This window comes from Gordionus sp. m RMFG-2023, chromosome 1 (genome assembly GCF_954871325.1).
Source record: "Gordionus sp. m RMFG-2023 chromosome 1, tfGorSpeb1-WG-v2, whole genome shotgun sequence".
Classification (NCBI taxonomy): domain Eukaryota; kingdom Metazoa; phylum Nematomorpha; class Gordioida; order Chordodea; family Parachordodidae; genus Gordionus; species Gordionus sp. m RMFG-2023.
The window spans coordinates 3,694,225-3,719,100 of NC_088775.1; the positions used below are offsets into that span (position 1 = coordinate 3,694,225).

Genomic DNA, 24,876 nt, shown 5'->3' on the forward strand with positions numbered 1-24,876 from the left:
GATGCGGAATATTATAAACAATATATTTTTTTTAAAGAAATGATCGGGGTGAAGGAAATTGATGATGCAAGGAAATGATCAACCAATCATGGCGTCTCTTCCGGTTCGATTACTTATGACTTCCGATTTCCGTATTAGGGCGGGTCTTAGACTAGGGATCAACCATTACCCGGCCCTTTAAAACTGTAAATCATGGGTGAAGGGGCAGGGAGGCAAGGGGTATGATGGAATCCCCCTTTATGCAAATTTTCATTAAAAACTTTTTTTTAGAGAACAGAAATTGATACCTCTCTAATAGCTATACTACCTTGCCCGCTTCCTCCTTAAAAAAAAAAAGAAAAAAATAGGGTAAGGCCCTTCAAAGAAATGACATATAATACCTATGATCCATTCATAATAATGCATTTGAAAGCGTCGTTGAATGCAAATCAGCTGTATCAGCCATTTTGGTAACCCATATAGTAATTATTCTCATGTTAAAAAAACTACTATTATAATTGATAACTTGCTTCCTTATTATCTCGATTATCAGGCTATTGTTTAATAAAGATACCGTCAGACATAGGAATAAATTAGCTTCTCGTTTTAAAATCTTTAATAATGATATGGGTAACCAAAATGGGGTCCGCAGCTGTCTTCATCGATGTACACTTTTAATGAATGCATCGTCAGTCTAGGTATTATTATATGCTATTGCTCCAAAGGGAGAGACCAATATAGACGAGATCATCCCAGAAAAAAAAAACCCCTTCTATATTTTTAGAAAAATTCTAGATGCGCCTTTATATAATTCGGGCGCGGTATTTAAGGTCTGGCCTAATTCTCATATAAATGTACAATATCGGATTTTCCTTAGGGAATCTAATTCTAAAATTTGAATCAGAGTTCTTAAGAGGAATCCCGGGAATCAAAATCCCGGGTATTGTTCTAAATAGTGTACGATAAATTTCAGTTTTTTCATCGGTTTTATAAACAGTTTCGAACCGGAACTTCGAAGTTCAAACCCGCGGCAAATCTAAGTTGACCGGAAGGAACCATTTTTTTAAAAAATTCTCAATTAATTTTAGAAATAAATGGAAATTGGATGAAGGGAAAGCGAGAAGTTATAATTTATTTTTTGTTAATCTTCCATCTTTTAGAAAACTGATACTGATAAGGTTATATCAAAGAAAATAGATCACGTGATATTTATATTCATATTCAGTGATGGATTATTAACCACCCGATCGCATTGATCGGGATCAACGCCGGCTAAGATATCACGAAAACCGCACTGGATTTACCGGAAGCCGTCAAATCGATCAATAATATCGCATTTAGCATCAACGTACAGCTGGGTAAACACAATCATTTCAAAAGGTAAAAATAATTTAATGGTCAAATGGAAAATAATCAATTTAAAAATATATTAATGAAAGATAATCGATGTTTACATTATATATATATATAAAAATAAAATTAATTAGGGCAGTAATTGATCAATTTTTATAAATATTATGTATATAGTTTATAAATACAATTAAAAAATTATAATTACATTTAAAAAAATCATTCTATAAAATATTTACGCACGGGAAAGAAGAAAAAATGCTAATATTTTAAATTTATAATTATTTAATTTTAAAAGGTAATCAATTAATTTAATTTCACGTTTTTAAAAGTTTTTTTCTTCTATAGTAATTATTCCCTTCCTCTTCTCTTTCTTCATTTCTTTCATTCATTTATTTCTTTCTTTCTTTCATTTATTTCAGGCCCGAATATTTTTCTTTTTTTTATCACCACTCATAAATCACTTTTAGATAAAATATTAAAAAAATTATAATATTTTTTAAAATCGACTCAAGCATTTAATGGTTGGTGCCTTCCTTGATTGATAAATAAAAAATTATATATATATACATATTAGTTTTTTCTTAATATATATTCAATATAATTTTTTCTTATTTATTATTAGGAATCAATAAATCATAGTTCATTTTAATATTTATAATATATTTTTTATTATATATACCATAAAATATTTAAAAAATATAGAATGTAAGTATGTGATTATGGTAGTAGTTTTTGAAAAAAAAGAAGAAGTTAAGGACATAAATCGTATAGTTAATTAAAATTATCATAATAATACCTAGACTAACGATGCATCCATAATTAATGCATTTGAAAGGGTTGTTGAATGCAAATCAGCTGGAACCGCCATTTTGTTAACCCGTATAGTAATTAATTTACGTGTTAAAAACTATTATTAAATTGATAACTCGCTTTCTTATTATCGATAATCAGACAATTCTTTATTAGAGTTCGCGTCAAACATAGGAGTAAATTGGCCTCAAGTTAAAAATTTTTAATAATGATATGGGTAACCAAAATGGCGTCCCCAGCTGTTTTTCATTGATGTACACTTTTAATGAATGCGTATTTATTATATGTCATTAATAATAATATAGTACTTCTTCAAAAACTTATTCGATATTTTATTCGTACTCGAATATAAATTAGTAAGAATTATTTGATTCAAAATATCGAATACAAATATTTCATTATTCGATCAATTAAAAACCCTGCCCGGATTTTTTAAAATCACGCCATTTTTTTAGCGCGCATTTGGCTGGTTCCGGGCTATAAAATATAGTAAATAATTGAATGGAATAAGAGATTCTTAGAAGGAGGGACCGAACAGGAGAAAGTGATTCAAGGAATATTTAAAGAAAGAAAGAAATTCGAGATAGTTTGGGGATGTGAGATCAGACGGAGTAGTAAATTAGAAATTTAACGAGAGACCAATTAACAGAAAAATTAAAGGAGCTTGGAGAAATATAATTTTTAAGATTTCTAGGAAACCACCGTCCCCCTTCCTTTTTTAAAATGTCGGAAACTCGTTCTATCAGCTGATAATTGAATCCATGCGGGGCAGTCGCCATTTTTTTTATTTTTAATTTATTTCTTTCTCCTTCCTTGTTATAGTATACCAATGTATATGAAAACGAAAACAAAAATGACGTGGGAAATTATGAGGAAAGGAAATATTTTTTAAAAAAAGAAATATAAGGTTAATTTCTCCTTAATTATTAATTACCTAATTACCATATTTATGCATATGGCGCGAAATTTCACTAAATAACTATGTGTCGAATAGCAAACAACACAAAAAAAAATGTTGAATTAAAATAACATCAAAACAAAAACTAAGATAATATATATTTTTTTTGTAAAAAAATTTTTGAACTTTTTTCTCACTCATTAATTCTAATTCCGCTGTGAATAAACGAAAAATTAATTTCCTTCGCGAAAAAAAATAAAAAAAAACAAAAATTAAAGAGATTGGAAGGACGGAAAATAAAAAATATAAGTAAAAATAAATTGGAAATGTATTTTAAATTTGTAGAAGTTTTAAAAGGGAACAGTCTAACTCGGTCCAATTCTAATTCCGCTGTGAATAAACGAAAAATTAATTTCCTACGCGAAAAGAAAAAAATTAAAGAGATTGGAAGGATGGAAAATAAATAAATGAAATAAATAAAAGAAGATAGGAAAAAATAAATTGGAATTGTATTTTTTTTAAAAATTTGTAGAAGTTTAAAAGGGAACAGTCTAACTTGATCAATGTAAGAATTAATGCGATATAAATAATGTTATTGTTATAAATTCCCAAATGGAAAATATATTTCCCATTTATTTAAATTACATCGACAACGACGTGTGAAACCGAACCCTAGGGAGTTTATTTTTTTTTAAAAAAACTAATTATTTATTACGTCAATTGTGTTTTTTAATACTTTTTTAGTTATAAAATGGTATTCAAAAAAAATGGACATTGTGAATAATCGCAAACACGATTATTCTCAGGGTTGGCAATTTGTCAATTTCAAAGGTCAATCACAGACTAATTCATATTAATACTATCCTAGAGGCAACCAGGCTTGGAAATCGCCCATACTGAAATCTTATTTTAGGCGATATTGGCATACGCCTCTCAAACATCAAATAATTTCGCTCAAATGCGAATTCCTGTCACTTTAAACCAACATATAAATAATTTTCTAGCAATTTAGTACTTAACTTACCGTCACCGGCTGCACGTAACATAAGCCTATATATCTTATTGTATGCTTCTTTGTTTACAACGGGAAATAAAATTAATATTCGATAAATAAAAGGAATAAAGGGAATTTGGGGGGGGGGGGTGCTAAAAAAACTGAAAATTATTCTGCTCATGTTTAGTAAGTAGGCCAATTGTGTTTTAGAAGTTAAATGAATGAACGGTCATATTGTAAAAGGTTGCGAAACTATAGTAGTTTACTATTTATAAGCCCGAACTACGTTTCGGAACCGGAGTTAAAACCCGGAGTTAAATCTAAGGGGAACTAAAACAGCCCCTTAGAAAAATCGTCAGAGCCAGAACCTTGCTTAGAATCCTGGTTCTAAACTCTGAAACAAAGTAATAATAACTACCAAAAGTTTATATTATACGCTGAAACTTACAAGGTACGGTCCTCAGGTACAAATTCTCGCGTATCTGCTGTTGGAGAAGACGTTCTTGGGAACCAATGGCGAATATTTGGGATAAGAAAGTATGAAGTTCCTGCGGAAATCCCGAGTCTAAAATAAATTTTTATTTTTCAATAAATAAATAATTTTCGAAGATTGGAATAGAAAATTTTGTCTAAAAAAGGGTATTTTCGCTAATATATAACCTTTGAATTCGGGGGGGGGGGTGATTGGGTAACGAAATTTCGCCTTAGCTCAAGTTCGTGTCGGGATTAGGACTTTAAAGGTCCTAAACTTTTCTACTGGGGAAGAAGCCTCGAGGAAAATCACCTTAACCTGATAACACCGACAACAAACTAAAGATTTGCGAAATAGCAAATTTTGGCATGTAGTCGCAAAACTGATGCAAATTTGTATAAAAATAAGAATTCGAAAAAATTACACAAATTATTAAGATATAAAAAAAACGTTCATTGTCATTCAAAACATATTTCAAAAAATCGGTAAATATTTCCTTAAATTTTTCTCCAATGACCATCAACAACTGATTGATAAAAAAAAGTTGAAAATGTCATTTTTATATGTCAAAAATGTTTGGTAAACGGATTCCCATTTATAATTCAAATTCAAATAGTTTTTAAAAAAAAATTCGTGCGCATAAAACCGACCCGGCGTTTTAATTGGAATATTTGACCCGACCCGAACTCTAATTTTGAATCGTTCTTTTCAGATTCGGGCCAAGTTTCGGTTTTTGTTATTTTCCGTAAAACATGACTTTAGTGTTGTTAAACGACTTAACTCAATATTTAGCTATGCAAGCTTGGAGATTTTTTGCTGATAGATGACAGAAAGGTTAGAACATCTATTAACGAAACCTTTGAGACTTGCCTAATAACATTTTGGCTAAAATCTCGACTTTAAAATCGGTTAAATTTAGCCATTTAACAACAACTAGACGATTTGAATATATAGATTGGCAGGGTGCCTTCAAATCGCTTTATTTAAAAAAAAAATTTATGATTCAAACGCGAAATTCTATCTTGTTTTTCATCGGTTCAAAAAAATTTAATTGGTCGAAAGAAGAAACACGTGTACTTTTCTTGGAATCACTCTTTGCCGTTGATATCAAATTTATTGAGGAAAAGCATAGAATAATGATGCTTACTACCTTAAGGGATTACCTATCAAATTTGTGTTATGTTTATTTTTCATTTGGATAGGCATTACCAAATATAATTATAATATATTTATTTGAAAAATCGTGATTTTTGGAAAGTTTCTGTGGCCTAGTCGGCAAGAGCGTTGCTTACTATTCCGATGGTTGTGGGTTCGAATCCCAGCAATGATCATTTTTTTTCTCTTAATCTAACTTGGTGGTTCGGTCCTTGGGGGGTGATATATAGGAAGCCGGACTCAACCACGTGATTCCGTTATAATAATATGTTAAATAATAAGGGTCTTATTACATTTTAATAAATTTTGGTATTTGGTAGTATATATCAAATAAAAATTGTAAAATCACGATTCGCTCGGTTTTGCCTTTGGTAGTAAGCATCATTAACCTCAAAAACGGGAAATTCTTATTGTTTTTATTCTAGTTATCGAAAGTTTAAGGGGAAAATACGGTAAAACACTAAAAGCTAAACGGTGATCGGTTCAAAAAAAATTTGATTGGTCGAAAGAAGAAACACGTGATAAATCCTGACAATTATTCGGAGAAACCTTTATAACATTTTGGCTAAAAAAATCTCAATTTTAAAATTGGCTAAATTTAGCCATTTAAAAAACACTACACGATTTGAATATATAGATTCGCAGGGTGCCTTCAAATTGCTTTAAAAAAAAATTTAGGATTCAAACGCGAAATTCTATCTTGTTTTTCATCGGTTTAAAAAAATTTGATTGGTCGAAAGAAGAAAGACGTGATAAATCCTGACAATAATTTTATTCGAGGAAACCTTGAGATTTGCGTATTAACATTTTGGCTAAAATCTCAATTTTAAAATCGGCTAAATTTAACCATTTTAAAAACACTACATGATTTGAATAAATAGATTCGCCCTTCAAAATTAGAACGCGAAATTCATTTTGTTTTTTTCTCGTTACCGAAAATTTAAGGGAAAAATACGATACGGATCAATGAAATGCTAAACAGTGATTGGTTCAAAAAATTTTGATTGGTCGAATAAAGAAACACGTGATTAATTCCTAACAAATAATTTTATTTCGGAAATATTTTAGATACGAAATTTTCGAATAATTTATGGGGCCCTTTAAGCTCTTTGGTAGTTAATTTATTTTTTTTCCTCAAACCCCTTATTTAAGATAATATTTAAGGCTAATAAAAAAAAACGAATTTTTTATATAACATAAATTATTTTAATATATTTTTTTTAAGTTGGTAAAAGCAAAATTTAACAAAATTAATATATTTTTTTTGTAAAAAAAGAAAAAATGTATAGCTAGCTAAATATTTTATTTTTATTAGCATAATCCCCCCCAATAATTGTTAATTAATACAATAATAATAAATGTAAATAATCTATGACTCAAGGCTGTAAACCCTCTTCCTAAAAACAAAGGGTTGAGGGCTAGGTTCTAGTTCAGTGAAATATTCCCTGACCAGGTTGGGATTCAGGGCTCGGGTCCAGAAAAAAAATAAAGACTTATAAAATTTAGTAAAAGTAAACAGAAATCAGTTTTTTTTAAAACTATATTTAGCCCTTATACCATAAAATATAATTTTATCATTTATATAATTAAAATATATGCGAATTACCATGATATCTTCCAAAATCGATATGTTAAAAAACTAAAATTTAGATTCTTTTGATGTCTAACTTTGACAGTTCATTGCAACTTGCATTTAATAAAGCTATTTTAACATTGTGATTATGTGTTTTTTTTTTAAATTTGGTACATTTAATTTTAAATAATCCAACACACAAAAAATATATGTTTCCCAAATAGTGCTGTTAAACCACTCGTTTTGAGCCGAATTTTTTAAAATCGCCAACTTAATATTTGCCAGAAAAATATTGACTAAACCTAGAGATTTCGATAATATATGTCTAGACCCTCTGTGCCTTCTATGATCAAAATCTTGCGTAATATTTTTCTGGATGAAAGTTAGCCATTTTTGAGGTTTAACAACACTATTTCAAAATATATATTATTATATTATAAACATTATCTCTATATATAAAAAAAAAGAGTTACAAAATATGTTTGTAAAAATTTCTCCCAAATTGTTTAAAAAAATTTTTCAGAAGTTTCAAAAACTTTTTCTATATAAAATCGTAAATGTTAATTTTTTTTCAAATTTTCCAGAATTATATTTTTGGCATGTTTTTAAAACAAAAAGAACGCTATCTTTTTGATATTTTGGACGTTAGTCTTAAAAAACAATTTATTAAAGTTATAAACCTAATTTAAAATTTAGGGGTAAAACTAACCCCGTACTAGCTTATTTTACCGTTAGTTAACCCATTCTATCCTCTTTCCTTCTCAGAGAAAGAAGGATTATTATCGCCGCTCCTATAATAGAAGTGATAATATTACGCGGTTTCATTAGAGCGTACGCGGATCGGTTAAAATCCGACCTAACTCAGAGAGACCGAATTTTTTCCTAAAGTAATTTATAAACCTTTTTTTTTATTTTCCTCTAGCTCATATATATAAAGTTTACTCGCTTTTCGAAAAAGTCGTATCCTCGATCCAAATATTTCCCCTTTTAATCTTATTTTTCGAGATCGGATACCTATTTATAAAATACAAATTCGGTTCGAACCCGGATATTCTAAAAAAATATTCGTATAGCCCGAATCAAATATTTTAAAATATCGGGTCGAGCTTTGTTGACGGTAAGTGGGGGGGGGGGGGGGGAGAGAAGAAATAAAGAAAATTATTAAAATTAAGAAAGTTCGATTTATCGTCTTATAAAAAAAAATATATATATATATAAGACAAAATCTTCCATCCATCTTCGTTTAGAAAAAGAAAAAACTGAATACAAATTTGTCAGGAAATTTATTATTTAAAATCTGATCTTAAAGAGTGTTAATATTATAATAAACAAAAAAAATGGTATTGATTTAATAAAGGATAAATTTCAGCGCTTTTGATGTAATGGAGAGAGAGCGTGGTGGGGAAATTAATTCCAATATTTTAACTCAAAGTATTAGTATTTTAATAAAACGAGTTGGAAATTGACATTTTTAATTGTTATTTAGATGAAAAATATTCTCATATTTCCTTTACAATTTTTTTTCTTTTTCATTCTTTCTTTCTTTTTCATATTTTTCTTTCGTTTTTATTTTTCATCTTTTCTTTCTTATTTTATTTTTATTTTCCCCTTGTTTCTTATCTTTTAATTATTTAAAAAGAAATTCTTTTTATAAAATGATAAAAAAAAATATTTTTTTTATAAAAAGGGAAATTTTTATTTTTTACAGATAATCTTCATGAGATTTAAAGTCGCCACTCGTGTCTGTAGAGTATTTTAATAAGCTTTTTTTTCTCTTTAATTCAGTCATTCTTTTCTCTTTCTTTCTTCTATTTCATTTCTTTAATTCTTCCTTCTTTTTTAAAAAAAATTTAAATTAACTCCTTTTTTATCCTCCGAGAAAATAAAAACAAGTAGTGAAATCTACCCTCTTCCCCCCCCCACCTCACACTCCTTTCAATTTTTTTTATATAAATCAGGTAAATTAATATCAATTTGGAACATATGATTTGGCGGTAAACCGAAATTTTTCATTTGCAAATATTAATTTTACATATAAATTAAATCAATAAATAATATTGTATTATTATTTAAAAAATAAAATTAATTCTATTGAAAGTTCAAATTAAATCAAAAAAATTGAAAAAAATTAATTCTTACATAAGATTAAAAAAATTCTACAAAAAAAGCACAAAAAGTTAACTGAAGTATTAATAATAGTATCAAAAAGGCTAAATAAATAATCTTTTTTAGATTAGTAAAAAAAAAATTTAAATTTACCATATTTTTAATAATCTATGATATTGGTTTAAAAGAAAGTCAGCTGACTCCCCCCCCCCCATGTTTAATTTTATCACTCGTATTAGGCCTTAAGAGATAATCCAATACTTTGGATTCTCAAAAATGTCCTCCTGGATTTTTAAATCCAGCTTCCATACAAATCCGGGAAAGGGTAGGAGCAATTTGTCTCATGTATCTTTTTGCTTAGAGGCCGATCTATAAAAATCATAAGGGAGTAGTTTGGGCCCGTGTAACGTTTCAGAGGTAACTCTAGCTAAAAAAAAGTAATCCAATAGTATATTTAAATGGTTTATGGAACAAAAAAAAACATAGCTAAATATAACAATTCTCACATTTTAATAATAATAATGTTTTAAGGTATAATATCAATGCGAAAAAATTGATAAAATTGCATTAACTGCCTAACTGTCATCTTTTTTTTAAATATAATTTAATCTGTCAGGTTTAACAGTTCACGTGATACATTAAATAATCAGCTGACAAGTCGGTCACCGATTAGATTAAAACTCCGGATAAAGATAATGTACGTGATCAAAACAAATTCCATATCTAGTGATCCTTTACGTCATATCGCATCTTCGTCAACGAAGTTTGTGGTTCACAAAATGGATTCCAAATAGATTACTTTTTAAATAACTTTTGCAACGTTACACCAGGGTAATCCATATTGCATCGTTTTATTTATTGTTTATAATGTAATTTTGTTTACTCTTCGGGTGGGTCATTCGAATGGGAGAGTTTAAACCTTTTTTTTTAAATGACAGGATTTGGGTTACAATGAATATAATAATACCCAGACTGACGATTCTTTCATAATAATGCATTTGAAAGCGTCGTTAAATGCAAATCGCTGGATCCTTCATTTTGGCACGTGTTAAAATACTAATAAAGTGATAATTTGCTACCTTTTTATCTCGATGATCAGGCAATTCTTTAATAAAGTTTGCGTCAGACATGGGAATAAATTGGCCTCTCGTTTAAAATTTTTAATAAAGATATGGGTAATTAAAATGGCGCCCCAGCTGTTTTCATTGATGTACAACTTTTAATGAATGCATAGTCAGTCTAGTTATTATTATGTCATTGGTTAAACCCAACCCGCTTAGGATTTCTAGTACCACTCACTCATTCACCAAAATCACTTAGCCCCATTTCTTTGGCATAAGGGATTTATATATAAAACTTGACATTTATATCCATTTAATATTCTATAAATTGAAATTTTATATTTTAAAAATATATTGTTGTATTAACACTTTATGATAAAGATTAGAGATAAATGAATATGAATTGGATGGCTAATAAGAAGATAAACAAACATTTTCTTTCTATTATTTTTATAAGTGATTGTGAATGGCCTATATTTTTATTATTAAAAAAAAAAGAAAATTTAATGTTTTATTTCAAGTTATATATAAAATATACGCTTCTTTCTGTCCTTTCTTTCTTTCTTTCTTTCTTTCTTTCTTTCTTTCTTTCTTTCTATAATATCTAATTTTTAAAGATTTAAATCTTTGAAATAAAAAAAAAATGGGAAATACGGGATGACACTTTATATTCAAATTCTGAATAGATCGGTCCGATCTCGTTCGATAAAAATAAATCTAAAATTTTTCTGTCAAGTCAACCTTTCTTTTCGAAGATCCGACTCGAAACTGATTCTATCCTTCGTCCAAAAATAATGATATAGAAATCATTTAAAATAAATAATACATAATCTTAGTCTAAGCCCAAACGGAATGAGTCCGAAAAAAGTATATCCGGGTTCGATCTATCCGAAATCCGGGGACTATAAGATTAACATATATGTTATAAATGTCAAGATATTTTATTATATACGTATATTTTATTAAATAAATCACCAAATTTTTGAATAAGATTAATTAGTGAAGATAGAACAGAGTAAGGGGGTAATACGTTTCGCCGCCACCTTCCACTATTATTCATGCGATCAAACCTAAAATATATATTCGAAGATACAATTTCCAAATTTGTTCCTATCCTTCCTTTCTCGTTCATTGATTTAATTGGTTTCTTTTTTTAAGGTCGTGTCCAACCAAATGTTGTTATAAAAAAAGGCATATTTTTTCTATAAAGTTTTTTTAATATTTTATGCAAGGCAAACAAAAAAAATAAAACTAGAAAAGGGAAGGGAAGAATCTAGATAGATGGCCCGGGGCGAGTATAGACCTTAAAATATCTTTTGTAAATCACTTGCCGGGTTGAATATCAAAATCTCGGGCAAAACCGGTCCGAAAAATTATGAAATCGGGTTAGGCCTGTAAACGGATATCTTTGCAAGTCTTTGAGTGAAAAAAAAGAAGGAAAGAAAACAGAAATTCAATTTTAGCAAGATAACACTTTTCAAAAATGTTTTCGAGGTCAGTCAGATATGGAAAATATTTTAAAAATATTTAATCCTAATTTTATGCAAATTAAAAATATTCTTGTTTTCTTTAAATGAAAAATTAATTTATAGATTATAAAATTTAAAAAAAATATATCTGTATAATAAAATAAATAAATGCGAGTAAATAATGGAGATTTTTAAACTTTTCTAGAAGGTTCAGGAATTCGTACATTAAACGCCGAAGATGATCGATAATTATTGCAGAAGAGGAATAATAAAAATGGTTTTCGGTTATAGCGGGGGAGGGGGGGGGGGTGTTGAAAAGTTCGAGCTTTGCCATTTGTGCCCCAAAATGGACCAAACAGGGACAGATCCTTAGAAACAAATAAAAAACCTTGAGGGATGATGGGGGAGGATTGAACCTACTAGGGTCTAAGTTTGTTGATAAAAATTCGCGCGAATTAATTCCTGACGAAGAAGACAAAGCCAGCCCTTATCATTATTCGAGATGCCCAGCTAACCGTAAAATAAAATTAACTAATAATTAAATAATATTAGTTAAACGATATTTCTCTACTATAGTTGGGTTAATCGCTTAAATTTTTTGCCATTTTTAGCGGGCTTAAATCTAGTATTAAAGCGGAAAAAAAACGAACAACTAACTCTCCGCTTTTCGGTAGTTTCCTTTTTTGTCGCTAAAAATATAACTCCTACTTTTTAGGGAAGCGTAAATAAATTGACTCGCGAATAAGTATTACGCAAAATCACTCTATTCTATCTATGCCAACTAAAAACGACTAACTCAGTATTTTTTCTAGAAAAAATAATATTGAAAGCCTGAAAATTAGCTTTTTGGCATCTATTATCGAAATCTTGGACTTGGGCAATATTTCTCTGGCTAAAATACTGAGTTAGTCGTTTTTAAGAATAGGCTCAAATTGGAGCGATTTTGCATCGCTACTCCGCGACCTTCGCGCCTTGATAATCAAGATCAAATTAACTTTCATTTTTAGCTATCACCAAATTATAACTCCACTGGCATAATAAATATTATAAATGTTAATACCCTCGTGGAGATTCATTTTTAAAATCTTTTTGGAGGAATGATACAAATAGATAAGGGATAAGAAGCCATACACCGGATATAAACAATCCGACTATTATATATATTTTTGTCTGATCCAATCACGTGGGAGGGGGGATCAAAAAAAATGTAAAATAATGTATAATTTTTAATTATTGTGAGGGTTTTTTTCTATCCGCTGTATTTTTATCCGAGATATTCTACTATTAAATCAGAAGAAGATTATATCTTAGGGTTGATTTAATCCCCAACCCCCCCCCCTCCCAGAAATGGGTTAACTAATGCATTCATTCATCCGTGAATGAATGAATGATCTTAAAATTTAAATCGATATTTTTTTTCTCTGTACTCTTAATCCCTCCCCCCCCCTCCCCCTACGTTTACCTTTCTATAATTTTATTCATAAAACAAAAAAATAAATTATAATAATAATACATTAATAAAATACAAACATCAAACATTTTTATTTAAATTTTTTTCTTTTTTCAAAAAATCTTCTTATTTCTTAACTAAAATAGATTCCAGGTTAAATCCTTAGTTTTTCACTTGTTTTTTAAAAAATAAAATAGAGTTAAGCAGGGTATATATATATTTTAAAAAAAATTATGTATTTTGAATTTAATAAAAGGAATTTATATTATAATGTTTTTAAAGCTATCCCCAACCCCCCCCCCATCTCCTTCCCCAAACTTTTTTTTAAAAAATGGAGTTGAAATTAAACCCTCCCATATCCCATATCAGACCTTAAAGGAGATGATCCAATAGAATTAGGGGATGAAGATTTGCACTTAATAGAAAGGTAAGGGGGGAGTCGAAATTAAACCCTCCCATATCCCATATCAGGCCTTAAAGGAGATGATCCAATAGAATTAGGGGATGAAAATTTGCACTTAATAGAAACGTAAGGGGGGGGGGGTTGCTCATTTTTGTGGAAAGCCCTATATTTGTTGTGGTGCAAAGGCCAATAATACAATGGCCTCGTGCAAATTGGTAAAATTACAGTTTGTCGTTAGCAATCATTTAAGTTTGCTTTTTCAATACCTTTCTTTAATTCTTCGCTTTATAATATTATATATAAAATGTAATAATAAATAACTTACTGATGATCATAAAAAGGAATATTTAGGAAATTAAAGAAATAAGAAGGCAGACGATATAAAAAAGAATATTTAGGCAATTAAAGAAATAAGAAGGCAGACGATAATATAATTTTCAAAGACAAATTTTCTTTTTTTTAAAAAATGCTTATTTAAAATTTAGAATCGACGGATATTAATAAAAAGGCAACCTCGATTTAAACAAGTGATGCGGTTACGTTTTTTTTAAATTAAAAAATTAAGGCAAATCGTAAACTTTCAAAAAAAGGTTCCCGCATGTATAGAGGTACCCCCTTTCCCCAATATTAATATCGACATCTTTTAATTTACAATAGTTAAGGGCTTTGTTTATTAAGCGGATGGGTTGCTAGGGGGGGGGGGGGTAGTTTGAGAATTATTTACAGTTATTATTTAATAAATAATAAAACAATTTAAAGCATAAAAAAACAATTAGAATTAAAGATTAAAAAGAAGAAAAAAAACTTTAAAAATAATATTTTAAGAAATCATATTAATCTCGATATTGTAATTCTATTTTTTCTTTCCATTCTTTAATTCTCTTTTCCAAATTCATACATGTACTTTTAAATTACATTCAATTCTCTAACTTAGGTGTCTCCGTATGCCAATCAATCCTTAGCAATCCACCTAGAAAATAATTAGCTTATTAACAATGCACGTTTATAAAACGAAATCAATTGGCACCAATTCCGATCAACGTGTCCCTTCAATTCATCATTTCAATCTCATGCCACTTTCGCCATTTCTATCTCAGCCTGAGTAGTTAAATTTAGAGCAAAAAATGGCTAATATTACATAATTTTAGTGGAGGAGAGGGGAAGGGACACGACCATTTAGGGTAGGGGGTGAGCTCTTCATAAGCCCTATCGACGATATAGTTTATAGGCATTCTCCTATCTTATTATAAAAAGGTACATTCATTGTCATTTAATTGAATTATTCCCAACTCTGGCTATATTGGCAAACCGTTACCTAGAAAATTATCATCTGCCACAGTGATATCAGACGAATTGTAGAAGTCCTTATTGAATTAGCAAGTTATCTTTTTGCGGTAAATCCATTCTATAGCACGTGCTCAGCGGAAACTTGGGGTTACGCTAATAGTGGAAAATTTTTACGCTAATTATTAAAAAAAAAGACCCTCCATAAACACAAATAAATAGAATCTTTAAAAAAAAATATATATATATAAAACTTGAATTTATATCATTATTTTTCATTGTTTAAAAAGTGACATCATATGTCATAAAAAATAAGAAGGTATATAACAATTACCGAAATAAAAAAAATATTATTTTTTATACAATACGATACTTATAAAACACGACGTTTCAGAAAGAAAGAAAAAAAATAGATTTTGTAGACAATGACTTATTGTTCTTATTTTTACCAGTGGCTGACGATGTGGAACTAAGCCAAAAATTTTAAATTCAATTATAAAATGAATCACTATGGTGAAATTCGTTAGAGAAATTAATAATTTAAAGTAATAGGGCCCACAGCGACCTATATTAAGTGACCATATCGGAATAAATTTCTTTGATTGATGGGTTTCGCTAAAATATGGTCCTAATTTTAAATCAATTTATAGGGGAAAATTACAAGACTAACGGTCAGCTGGTTTTAGAAGGTCGGTAACCGCTAGAAAGTTCGCTGAAAAATTGACAGGTATAAAAAAAAGAATTATATTGCTGTCGCGTGGTGTTTTTTAATAAAAATAAAATCATGATTATTTTCCAATAAAAATCAAAATCGTATATTTTCCAAAAAAAATCATGATTTTATATAAATTTTTAAATAGCACTTATTGTTATTAATCAATTCAAGACAATATAGTGTACAATATAAAGTTGAAATAAAAGAAATAAAAAATGAATGAAGCAGGTGAAGGTTACAAGATTTTAATTACATAAAAAAATATAATATAACTTTAAAAAAAATATATATAAGACATTTGAAAAGAATATTCTAAGGTTTGGGACATTTTAGGGGGGGGGGGGGGGAGGGGGTATAAAAAAATATTTAAAAATATAATTTTAAGTTCGACAGCGATAATAGAAGTAACCCTTTTACGGGGAAAAAAAAATACGCTGGTCTAGGGTCGGACTAAAAAATGCGTACTCGAACTAGGGTCCGACTCGGACAAAAAGCTTTTTAAATTCGGGCTCGGGCGAAAAAATTACTTTGTAGACCTCTACTTATCCTATCAATTCAAAATATGCAAATTATTCGGAATTAAGGCAACTTTGGTGAGCGGATGACATAAATTTTAATGTGCAAATTGCTTGAAATATCCGAATTTTTAAGCGAATTACAATGCTCAATCTTAACTGATCCGATCTCCCTAAACCTTACGTCCCATTCAAGACTCTAAACCTCTCAGGTGATAAAAATATTAAAAAATTAATTCAATTACTAACTACGTGTTTACTAGAAGTTGGCCTGGCGCAAAGCTGGCCAGCTGATTATTGGGCAACTTATGTTAAAACAAATTATGAGCTGGGCCGAGCTGAGCAAAAAATTCTTCTTAAAAAAAGCTGGATTGGGCTGCAACCGATCTTTATTGTTCACTATGATGTTTCATTCACAATGTGAAATTTCAATGACCCTATAATCTTAATGAGTCCTTATTTAGTAAAAAAAATATAAAGATTTTATATCCTATATATGCATCTATATCTAACATACATTATTTTTAAATAATCTGTATCCAGATCCTTTTTTAAGCACCTGCCAAACTCTAGGTGCACCCTTAAATTTTAAATTTATTTAAAGCTAGGATAATTTAATTATAATATTCTATCCTATCATAATTTGAATAAAGTGTAATAATCCGAGACCCGCAGTCAAGGTTTGGTTTTCCCCATTTTTGTGCCACTTCCTCAGCAACCTAAAATATAAATTTTAAAACTAAGAGCCAGGCTAAGTTCTTTTGAAGGTAAATTTAAATTATATAAAATATAATAAACTATTTAATACATTTCCTTCTTTCAATTTCCCTTTGACTTTCTTTTTATTATAAAATATAGCTATGATTATTCAAAATGATAAAATATTAAAAATCACAAAAAGGCTGGGCTATAAAATGATCAAGTCTTAAAAAAATTTAACCACAAAAAAACTAGGTTGCAATGCAAACAATCAATGAATCCATAGATATGGAATATTTCAATCATCTAAATAATCTCATTTTTATAATACATTTTACTTTTTAAATCTTTAATTAATGTTAAGTACTACAGGTATAATATGGATAAATAATATTGTAGATAGTTTATGTTAAATAAATAAAAGCTTTCTTTCACTTTCCTTTGTTTTTTCTTCTGGTGCAAATTTTTTTTAAATCTTGCAAAATTGATTACTTGAATATGTTTTGATTATTTTTAATAAAATTAAATATTTCAAATTGTGCTATAAAAAGGGGAGTTGTGATAAAAGCTTATATATAAAAATGAGTTGAAAATATATTTCCAGTAAAGGTTAAATATTTTGTTTATAAATATGTTACTATTCAAAATGTTAGGAGAAATATTTAATTTGGTTTACTTTCTATCTGGCTAACAAAAATAAGAATTTTTTTATAAATTTCATAAGGAAAGATAATTAATTTGAAATCAAAGTTTATGATGATTATATTTATCCAATCAAACCTCAGGTTAATTAATAAAACAAAATATGTAATTATTAAAATTTCTAAAATAATATAATGAATTTCTAAAATAGTGGCCTAATGAACAAAAAATATTTTATAACTTGAGCTAAATATAAAAAATCATACAACATACCTTTTTCAACAAATTTCATAGTGATATTATTTTTATCTTTATTGATGTATCTAAGGTATTCCATCACATCAGATTTTCTATAGCCACAAATATTTTGATTTTCAATTTCTAATATTATATCCCCTTGTCTGATTCCCAAAAAATTAAAACTCGAATAAGAATCAATAAGGGGAGCCACGGATTCTGACCCAAAAAGAATAAATTGTCCACATTCAGCTCCTCCATAAAATGGAATGATTTTATTATCCTCGCTATAAATCGTTTTACAAATATTTGTTTCTTTGCAAGCACAATTAAAAAGAGAATTTTTATTGAATTGAATTTCACCAGGCATCGTATTATAATATGATAATATTAGTATTGATAATAACCTGCATTATAAAATAAGCAAATTTAAAAATCCCAGGTAAATGATGGAGAAATATTCGCTTCGCGAGGTAACTCTAATTAAATAAATTCTAGAATTTAAGTTTTTAATAACAAGATATAAAATTTAGTAATCTACTACTAAACGATTATATATATAAAAGTTATTTTAAAAAGGAGTAAAAATATTGAAGGGAAGCTTGTAAATTTTTCTTCAATTTTATACATTATGATATTTTTTTAAATTTAATAAAAGTAAATCTTGTGCTTTTTATACATATTTTTCGTGATATTCAAAGATTTTTGGCATATAGTATGGGCGAAAGAAATCTTAAATAAATATATCTTCGAACATTTTTATTTCAAATTCGGAATAAGACATAGGCCTGATGTATAAACAAAATATATAAGTTTTGACTATGATATAATTTAAAAAAATATTTTTTTAAATTATTTTAATTAAAGGCATATTTCTAATGTCTATTAGGCCAAAAATTAAAGAGGATTTTTAGAAAATGTAATTTAAATACAATTTTAAATATTTTGTGTTAAGAATTTTAAATGGATATTATGCCTATTTTCCAAGTCTTTGACAAAGGTATAGTTAAACTAATATCTTTCATAATATTCAATTCAGAATTAAAATTGATTATGATCAATACTTTATTTCATTTTTCTGATAAACCATATTCATAATTTTGATTTTGTATGATGATTAAGATGATATTACATTTATCTAATTTAAATGATGAATTATGATCGCGATATTAAAATATATGTGGAATTAAGAGTACTAAAATATGTAATTCAGAGTACTCTTGCTCAAGAATATGCAAGAAATCAAGTGGGTTCTTTACAATTGAAATGAGAGGTGCAAGAAAATACTTGGGAACAACGAATTTGTTATGCTTCAACTTGCCATTGAAGATCCGTAAGGAGACGCCTTTCAGAAATCTCATCAATAGACTTGATTACCTTATTCAAAAATATTATCGTTAAAACAATTTATCAACTTAAACCGAGGATATGGATGCTTGCTTTATAAAATATTTTATGCGTGATTAAATTAGATATATTCAACACAACAGGATCTAATCAATAGATAATTTGTTTATTTTTTTAAAAGTATTTAAATAATATTTCTATATTGTCATTCAAACCGAATATTGCTATAAAAATTGATATATCACGTTCCATGCAACTTTCAGAGTAAAGCCCATTTTTAAAAGTTCAATCTCGAGGTTGAAGTTGTCCTTTTGGCTTAGTCTAAGTATTTTTTAATATTTTATTTACTCTGTGTTTAAAAAAATTAAGTTTAAAAAAATTAAATTGAAAAAAAGAAAATCTAGATCTTGCTTAAAAAAGAGAAGAAGAAGAGAAGAGAAGAGAAGAGAAGAGAAGAGAAGAGAAGAGAAGAGAAGAGAAGAGAAGAGAAGAAGAAGAGAAGAGAAGAGAAGAGAAGAGAAGAGAAGAGAAGAGAAGAGAAGAGAAGAGAAGAGAAGAGAAGAGAAGAGAAGAGAAGAGAAGAGAAGAGAAGAGAAGAGAAGAGAAGAGAAGAGAAGAGAAGAGAAGAGAAGAGAAGAAATAAAATAAAATAAAAACATAGCCAATTCACCTTATTTATGAAATAGGTAATGAAGGGATTTAGCATAGAAATAAAAATCAGAAGTATCTTTATTAAATCAAACAACTGTAAAATACCCAAAACATAATTTTTATAAGTAAAAATGATTCTCGTTTTACAAATAATATATCTTTATATAAACTATAATTTAATTAATGATATGCATAGTATGCTTAATCACTTAAGAAGACAAATATTAATATATCAATTTACCATATCAACAAGAAAATGTATTAACTTTTACGATTATCGATAATTTAAATATTTGATTTGCTGAGTGTCAATATACAAACCAAACATATATTAAAGATAATATAATATTATTTTAAAAAAAGACCATTTAAATATAACGTAATCAATATCTCGTCAGGTAAGACTCTCAATGACCTCCTAACACAAAAAACTAAATAATTATTTAAATTGTATTTTAACTTTCTACCTTACATCCAATTTTTTTTAAACTTTACTTTACTATAATATAGGAAGGGATAAATAGGAAAAAAGAGCCACAGAATATTGACTTTAAATCTTCATAATTCTAAAAAATACTTTTAGTTTGATGGCATTCATTATTTTGATAATACTCTAGTCATTCCTTAAGACTTCTGCTTAAATCAATTCAAACAAAAATAGGAAGAAATTTTGGCTATTGTTATGATCTTAATTTAAATCAATAAAGAAGCAATCTTATATTTTTTCAGGAGCCTACTTTTTAGGAGTTTTTTTTATATTAATTGTTGTTTAGAAATTCAAAGATCAATCTTAATTTGAAAGGCTTATTAGAATATTGGAAAAAAAAATGATATATAGAAATGTTCCGGTTTAAGGGTTCGAAGAATTGCGTAATCAACATTTTATAATTTTTTTAAAAAAATCTCATCATCGATATTGGGACATTTCACTTTGCTTGAGAGAGTGGGAAAAGAATCGTGTAAAGTGAAGTTATCAACGAATAAAGAAATAATAAACATAAACCAATCATAATTGAGCAAATTTATTTTTCAGATGAAGAAGAATTGATAAATAAAAAAAAGGTCTTAACTAGACATTAAACGACTTTGTAAACTATCATAGGTTTTCTGTTAGTTGACCGCACACAAAAGCGTTTAAGTTTATGTATTAAAATTTGTTTCCTTTTCTGTCCTGAAAGAATTTTAAATGATTTTTATTAAAAATGATAAAAAATTTCAAAGTAGTTTTCAATGTATATGAGTGGTAGGAGCACTTCATTTCTAAAAGCTTTAGAGAGGATGAGGGGGGGGGGGGGTAAAAATGAGTTGCATCTTAGTAATAATTTTCACTTACACGCTGCTCATCTACGTGAAGGTATTAAATAAAAGCCGAGAATATATGAATTAAAATATATAATTATAAAAATACATATCTTTTACACAATTTCTAATTTAAATATAAAGGTTTCCTTAGAAGATTATATTATTTTGATTATTTATATATTTTCCATTATTTAAAACTGTGAATAATCATGGCAATAATCTTTAAAAAGATTAGACACGCATTATCTTTGCTTAATTAGTTCATAATGTTAATTTAACTGTATGATTATTTAGAATATATTCCTGAGGAAAAAAAATGGTCAGAAATGTTATCCTTTTAACTTTATGATACAATTTATGAGTAGCAAGTCAATAAATGGTATATTTTATATTATAATCAATTTTACATTTAACAGATAAAGATATACTATTAACATGGAAACGTATGTCTAAGGAAGTATGGTTGAATAAGGAACATTCGATGATAAGTAATTATAACATGTTTTTATTTGAATTAATTTATTTACTTTTAGATATTATGTTTGAGGAGAAAAAAAGGTACTATAAACATAAAAGAAATAAATTTGCGATAACCCAGCTGAAGTTATAATTTATTACAATTTTTAACTTAAATTTCTTATTTAACATGACTTTGAATTGGGGAACCTTGGCTTAGCATTGAATAGCTTTGCAATGAAATGCTATATTTGCTTAATTTTAATATTTTGGGTGGTTAGTTTTGAGTAGGATTGAGATGCGTCATTTGGAGCTTTGCCTCGAAATCTGTTATATGTGTATTTGAGTTATTTAATTTCACTACTTGTATTTTATCAGAATTTACGTTTAAAAATACTTAGAATTACGGGGATCCGTTATGGGGGGGGGTAAGATTTTATTTTACTTTAATCCTTTATGCTTTGGGTTAATTATCTATTTTATGGATGTAATTTATCTAAGAGTTGAGAATTTTTTTGTGTTATTTATGCTAACTTGAGATCAATGTTGTTAGACTCTACTTTCAAAAATAGCTAACGATTGGTATCGCTATTTTACAAAAAAAGTAACCCGCTATAGCTAACATTGTTGGAAAAAGTAGCGCGCTAATAGCTACCTTTTACGTTTACTTTAGAATTTTTTTTTAAAACATTTTCTATGTATCTCTATTTCCACAAATAAAAAAATATGACTAAAATTTTAAATATTTTTAAAATATTTTTTTTCTATTGCATCTCAATAATAATAACATTTCCATACTGTCATTCCTAAGTCTAGAGCGGCGATCAGAAAGTATATGCTATGACTAAATTACAACATTAGCACTTGAGGGCAATGAAGTATTTAATATATATATTTTATATACCAATAATCACCAAAAATAATGCGTCTAAAGGATTTTTAATAGCATTTATTTTAAACCAACCATCCATAGTAGGTGGCGTTTTTGATTTGGCTAGGATCAGTCTAAAATTGTAATAGTAATAGTTCGAATAAAAATTATATAGAGAATTGGCCTGGCCAACTCCCTTTTTTATCTATTGAATTTCTCCTAAAATTGGTTAAAACGCGAAAGGATTAAAATAAGTATTATTTTTTTTAGCAAGGTTTGATAAAATTTATAAATATTTAAAATAGATGAGTGATTAATTTTAAGCATGTTTAACATCCAGATAATAATTTATAAAATATTATTATTTAAATAGATGAGTCTGAATAATAAAATAAAATGTTGATAATAGTTATTCATTAATTATTAATTTATAATATAATTCTTGAATAATATATTATAGCTAGTTGGAGTGGGCCAGAAAATCATCTTTCACATAAACTCATCTAGCTCAAAATCTATTATAGATACAGTTTTGATTCAAATTTTATTTTAAAGATTAAGGATTGGGGGAGGGGGGGGGGTGTACAAATTGATATTAAGTTTGTTTATTATATAACTTTTAAATGTTTCCTCGATGAAGCTAAATAGTCTTGTTTGATGCTAAAAAAAAACTTTCCGACACATTTTACAATAAAATTTATATTCTGTGTTAATTTTTTATTTATCGTTATTAAAATATTTACTAATTCAGAGGGGCCATTACTAAATACTGCATTATTAAACTGCATTTCTGAACTGCATTGCTAAAAAGCAATTAAAGATAATCAATCAGAATTTTATTGTATAATAAAAATAATTTTCAGAATCAGTATTTTAAAATATATTTAAATCAATATTTTATTGTATAAAAAATTGAAACTAAATATCAAATAATATATATTTCTATTTTTATCTAAGTACTAATGGGAGAAAAAAAAATATTTACTAGCTTATAACTGTTGTAGATATTATTTTTTTATTATTATTGCAAGTCATTTTGAATATTTTTTTTTGTCGATATTATATTTCCGTACCAAACATCCTGGATCCTACAAATTTTTCATTAGATGATGTCTTAAGACCAGATGGTTTAACTTCCGTGCCTTGGTCTTTAGGGGAATCCTTAATTTGGTACTCCACATGCGTATCTTCTCCAAAAAATTTAAATTCTAATCCGGTTGATATAGCCGAGAAAAAAAAACAATAAAATTTTCCAAATTCACAAATTATATTTTTTTACCGATCGTTATCTCTTCCCATGGACATATGCCAAGCGGAACTTTAAAATTCTTAAATAAATATAGGCGATAAGATAAGAGCCATTACATCAGAACCTAAAGAATACTATTTTCTAAAACAAAATCTACAAATAACTATTTTAAAATATAGCTATTCATGTTTTTTGGGAACATGTAGTCCCACCTCCGTTTTTATAAAATAATGTTTTATTTTATTTTATATGTTTAATATGAATATTATTATTTTTATATGAAAATTAGAATATTATTATTTTTATATGAAAATAAAAAAATTTTTTGTCAATATTATTTTTTTTTTGGCAATATTATCTTTTTGTCAAACATTATTTTTTTTGGTGTTATAAAAACCTCACAAAAAGAAAAAAAATTATTATTATTATTTTATTTTTTCGATTTTATTTTAATTTATTCATCTTTTGTACCAAGATTTACTTGTTATACAAAAGTAAGATATATTTATATATTAAATAAAGAGTTGGAAATTCAAGTGTGATATTAGAAATAAAAAATAAACGATTATTATACCAATTGTGAATTAATTTTACGGAGAATTGAGAAAATTACAACTCAAAATTTAACAAATGTTGTATTATGCAAATTTAGTTTAAAAAATAGTTGTACTTATATTTGTTATATGCAAAGATAAATTTTACATTTTTATATTTTATGGAATAACATTAATTTAAATGATGGATTTTTATTTTATATGTTTATTTCTTCGAAAAATTATTATGTTGAATATTCAAATGATTATAAAAAATAATGAACATATATATATGGTTCAATTATTTCAATAAAAATTAATTGGAATTTCATAGAAAAAGGAAATTGTTTTGTGTTCATTATAGAATCCTAATTTATTGATAGAAAGAAAGATTCAGTGTCTTCTAACAAAAAAAAAAGGTAATACAGTTATTTAATAAAAATAAATTAATTAAAGGAGTTTATATCATATTATTTTAGGTTCGTTGAATAGTAAGTGTTTATTAATTAAATTATTATTAAGATTAATCCTTTGTTTATTTTATATAGATTTTATTTATCTTGATTCCTGTTACGCTCTCCCAAATAACATTAAGCCCCTGAGCAAGTTCGGATTTGTAACAACAAATATATATCCATAAGAGGGCGTTAAA

At 27.5% G+C, this 24,876-nt stretch overlaps 1 protein-coding gene across 1 annotated transcript in view; it reads right to left on the reverse strand.

Annotated features, from left to right (window-relative positions):
• The window catches only part of LOC135929549 (membrane-associated guanylate kinase, WW and PDZ domain-containing protein 2-like), a 37,565-nt gene extending 19,380 nt beyond the window's left edge, over positions 1 to 18,185 (reverse strand). The window contains exons 1-2 of the mRNA XM_065466222.1: positions 17,852 to 18,185; positions 4,483 to 4,599 (exon numbers count right to left, since the gene is read on the reverse strand). Of these exons, the coding sequence (XP_065322294.1) occupies positions 4,483 to 4,599; positions 17,852 to 18,185 (451 nt within the window). The remainder of the gene's footprint in view (positions 1 to 4,482; positions 4,600 to 17,851) is intronic.
• Between the last annotated feature and the right edge of the window lie 6,691 nt (positions 18,186 to 24,876).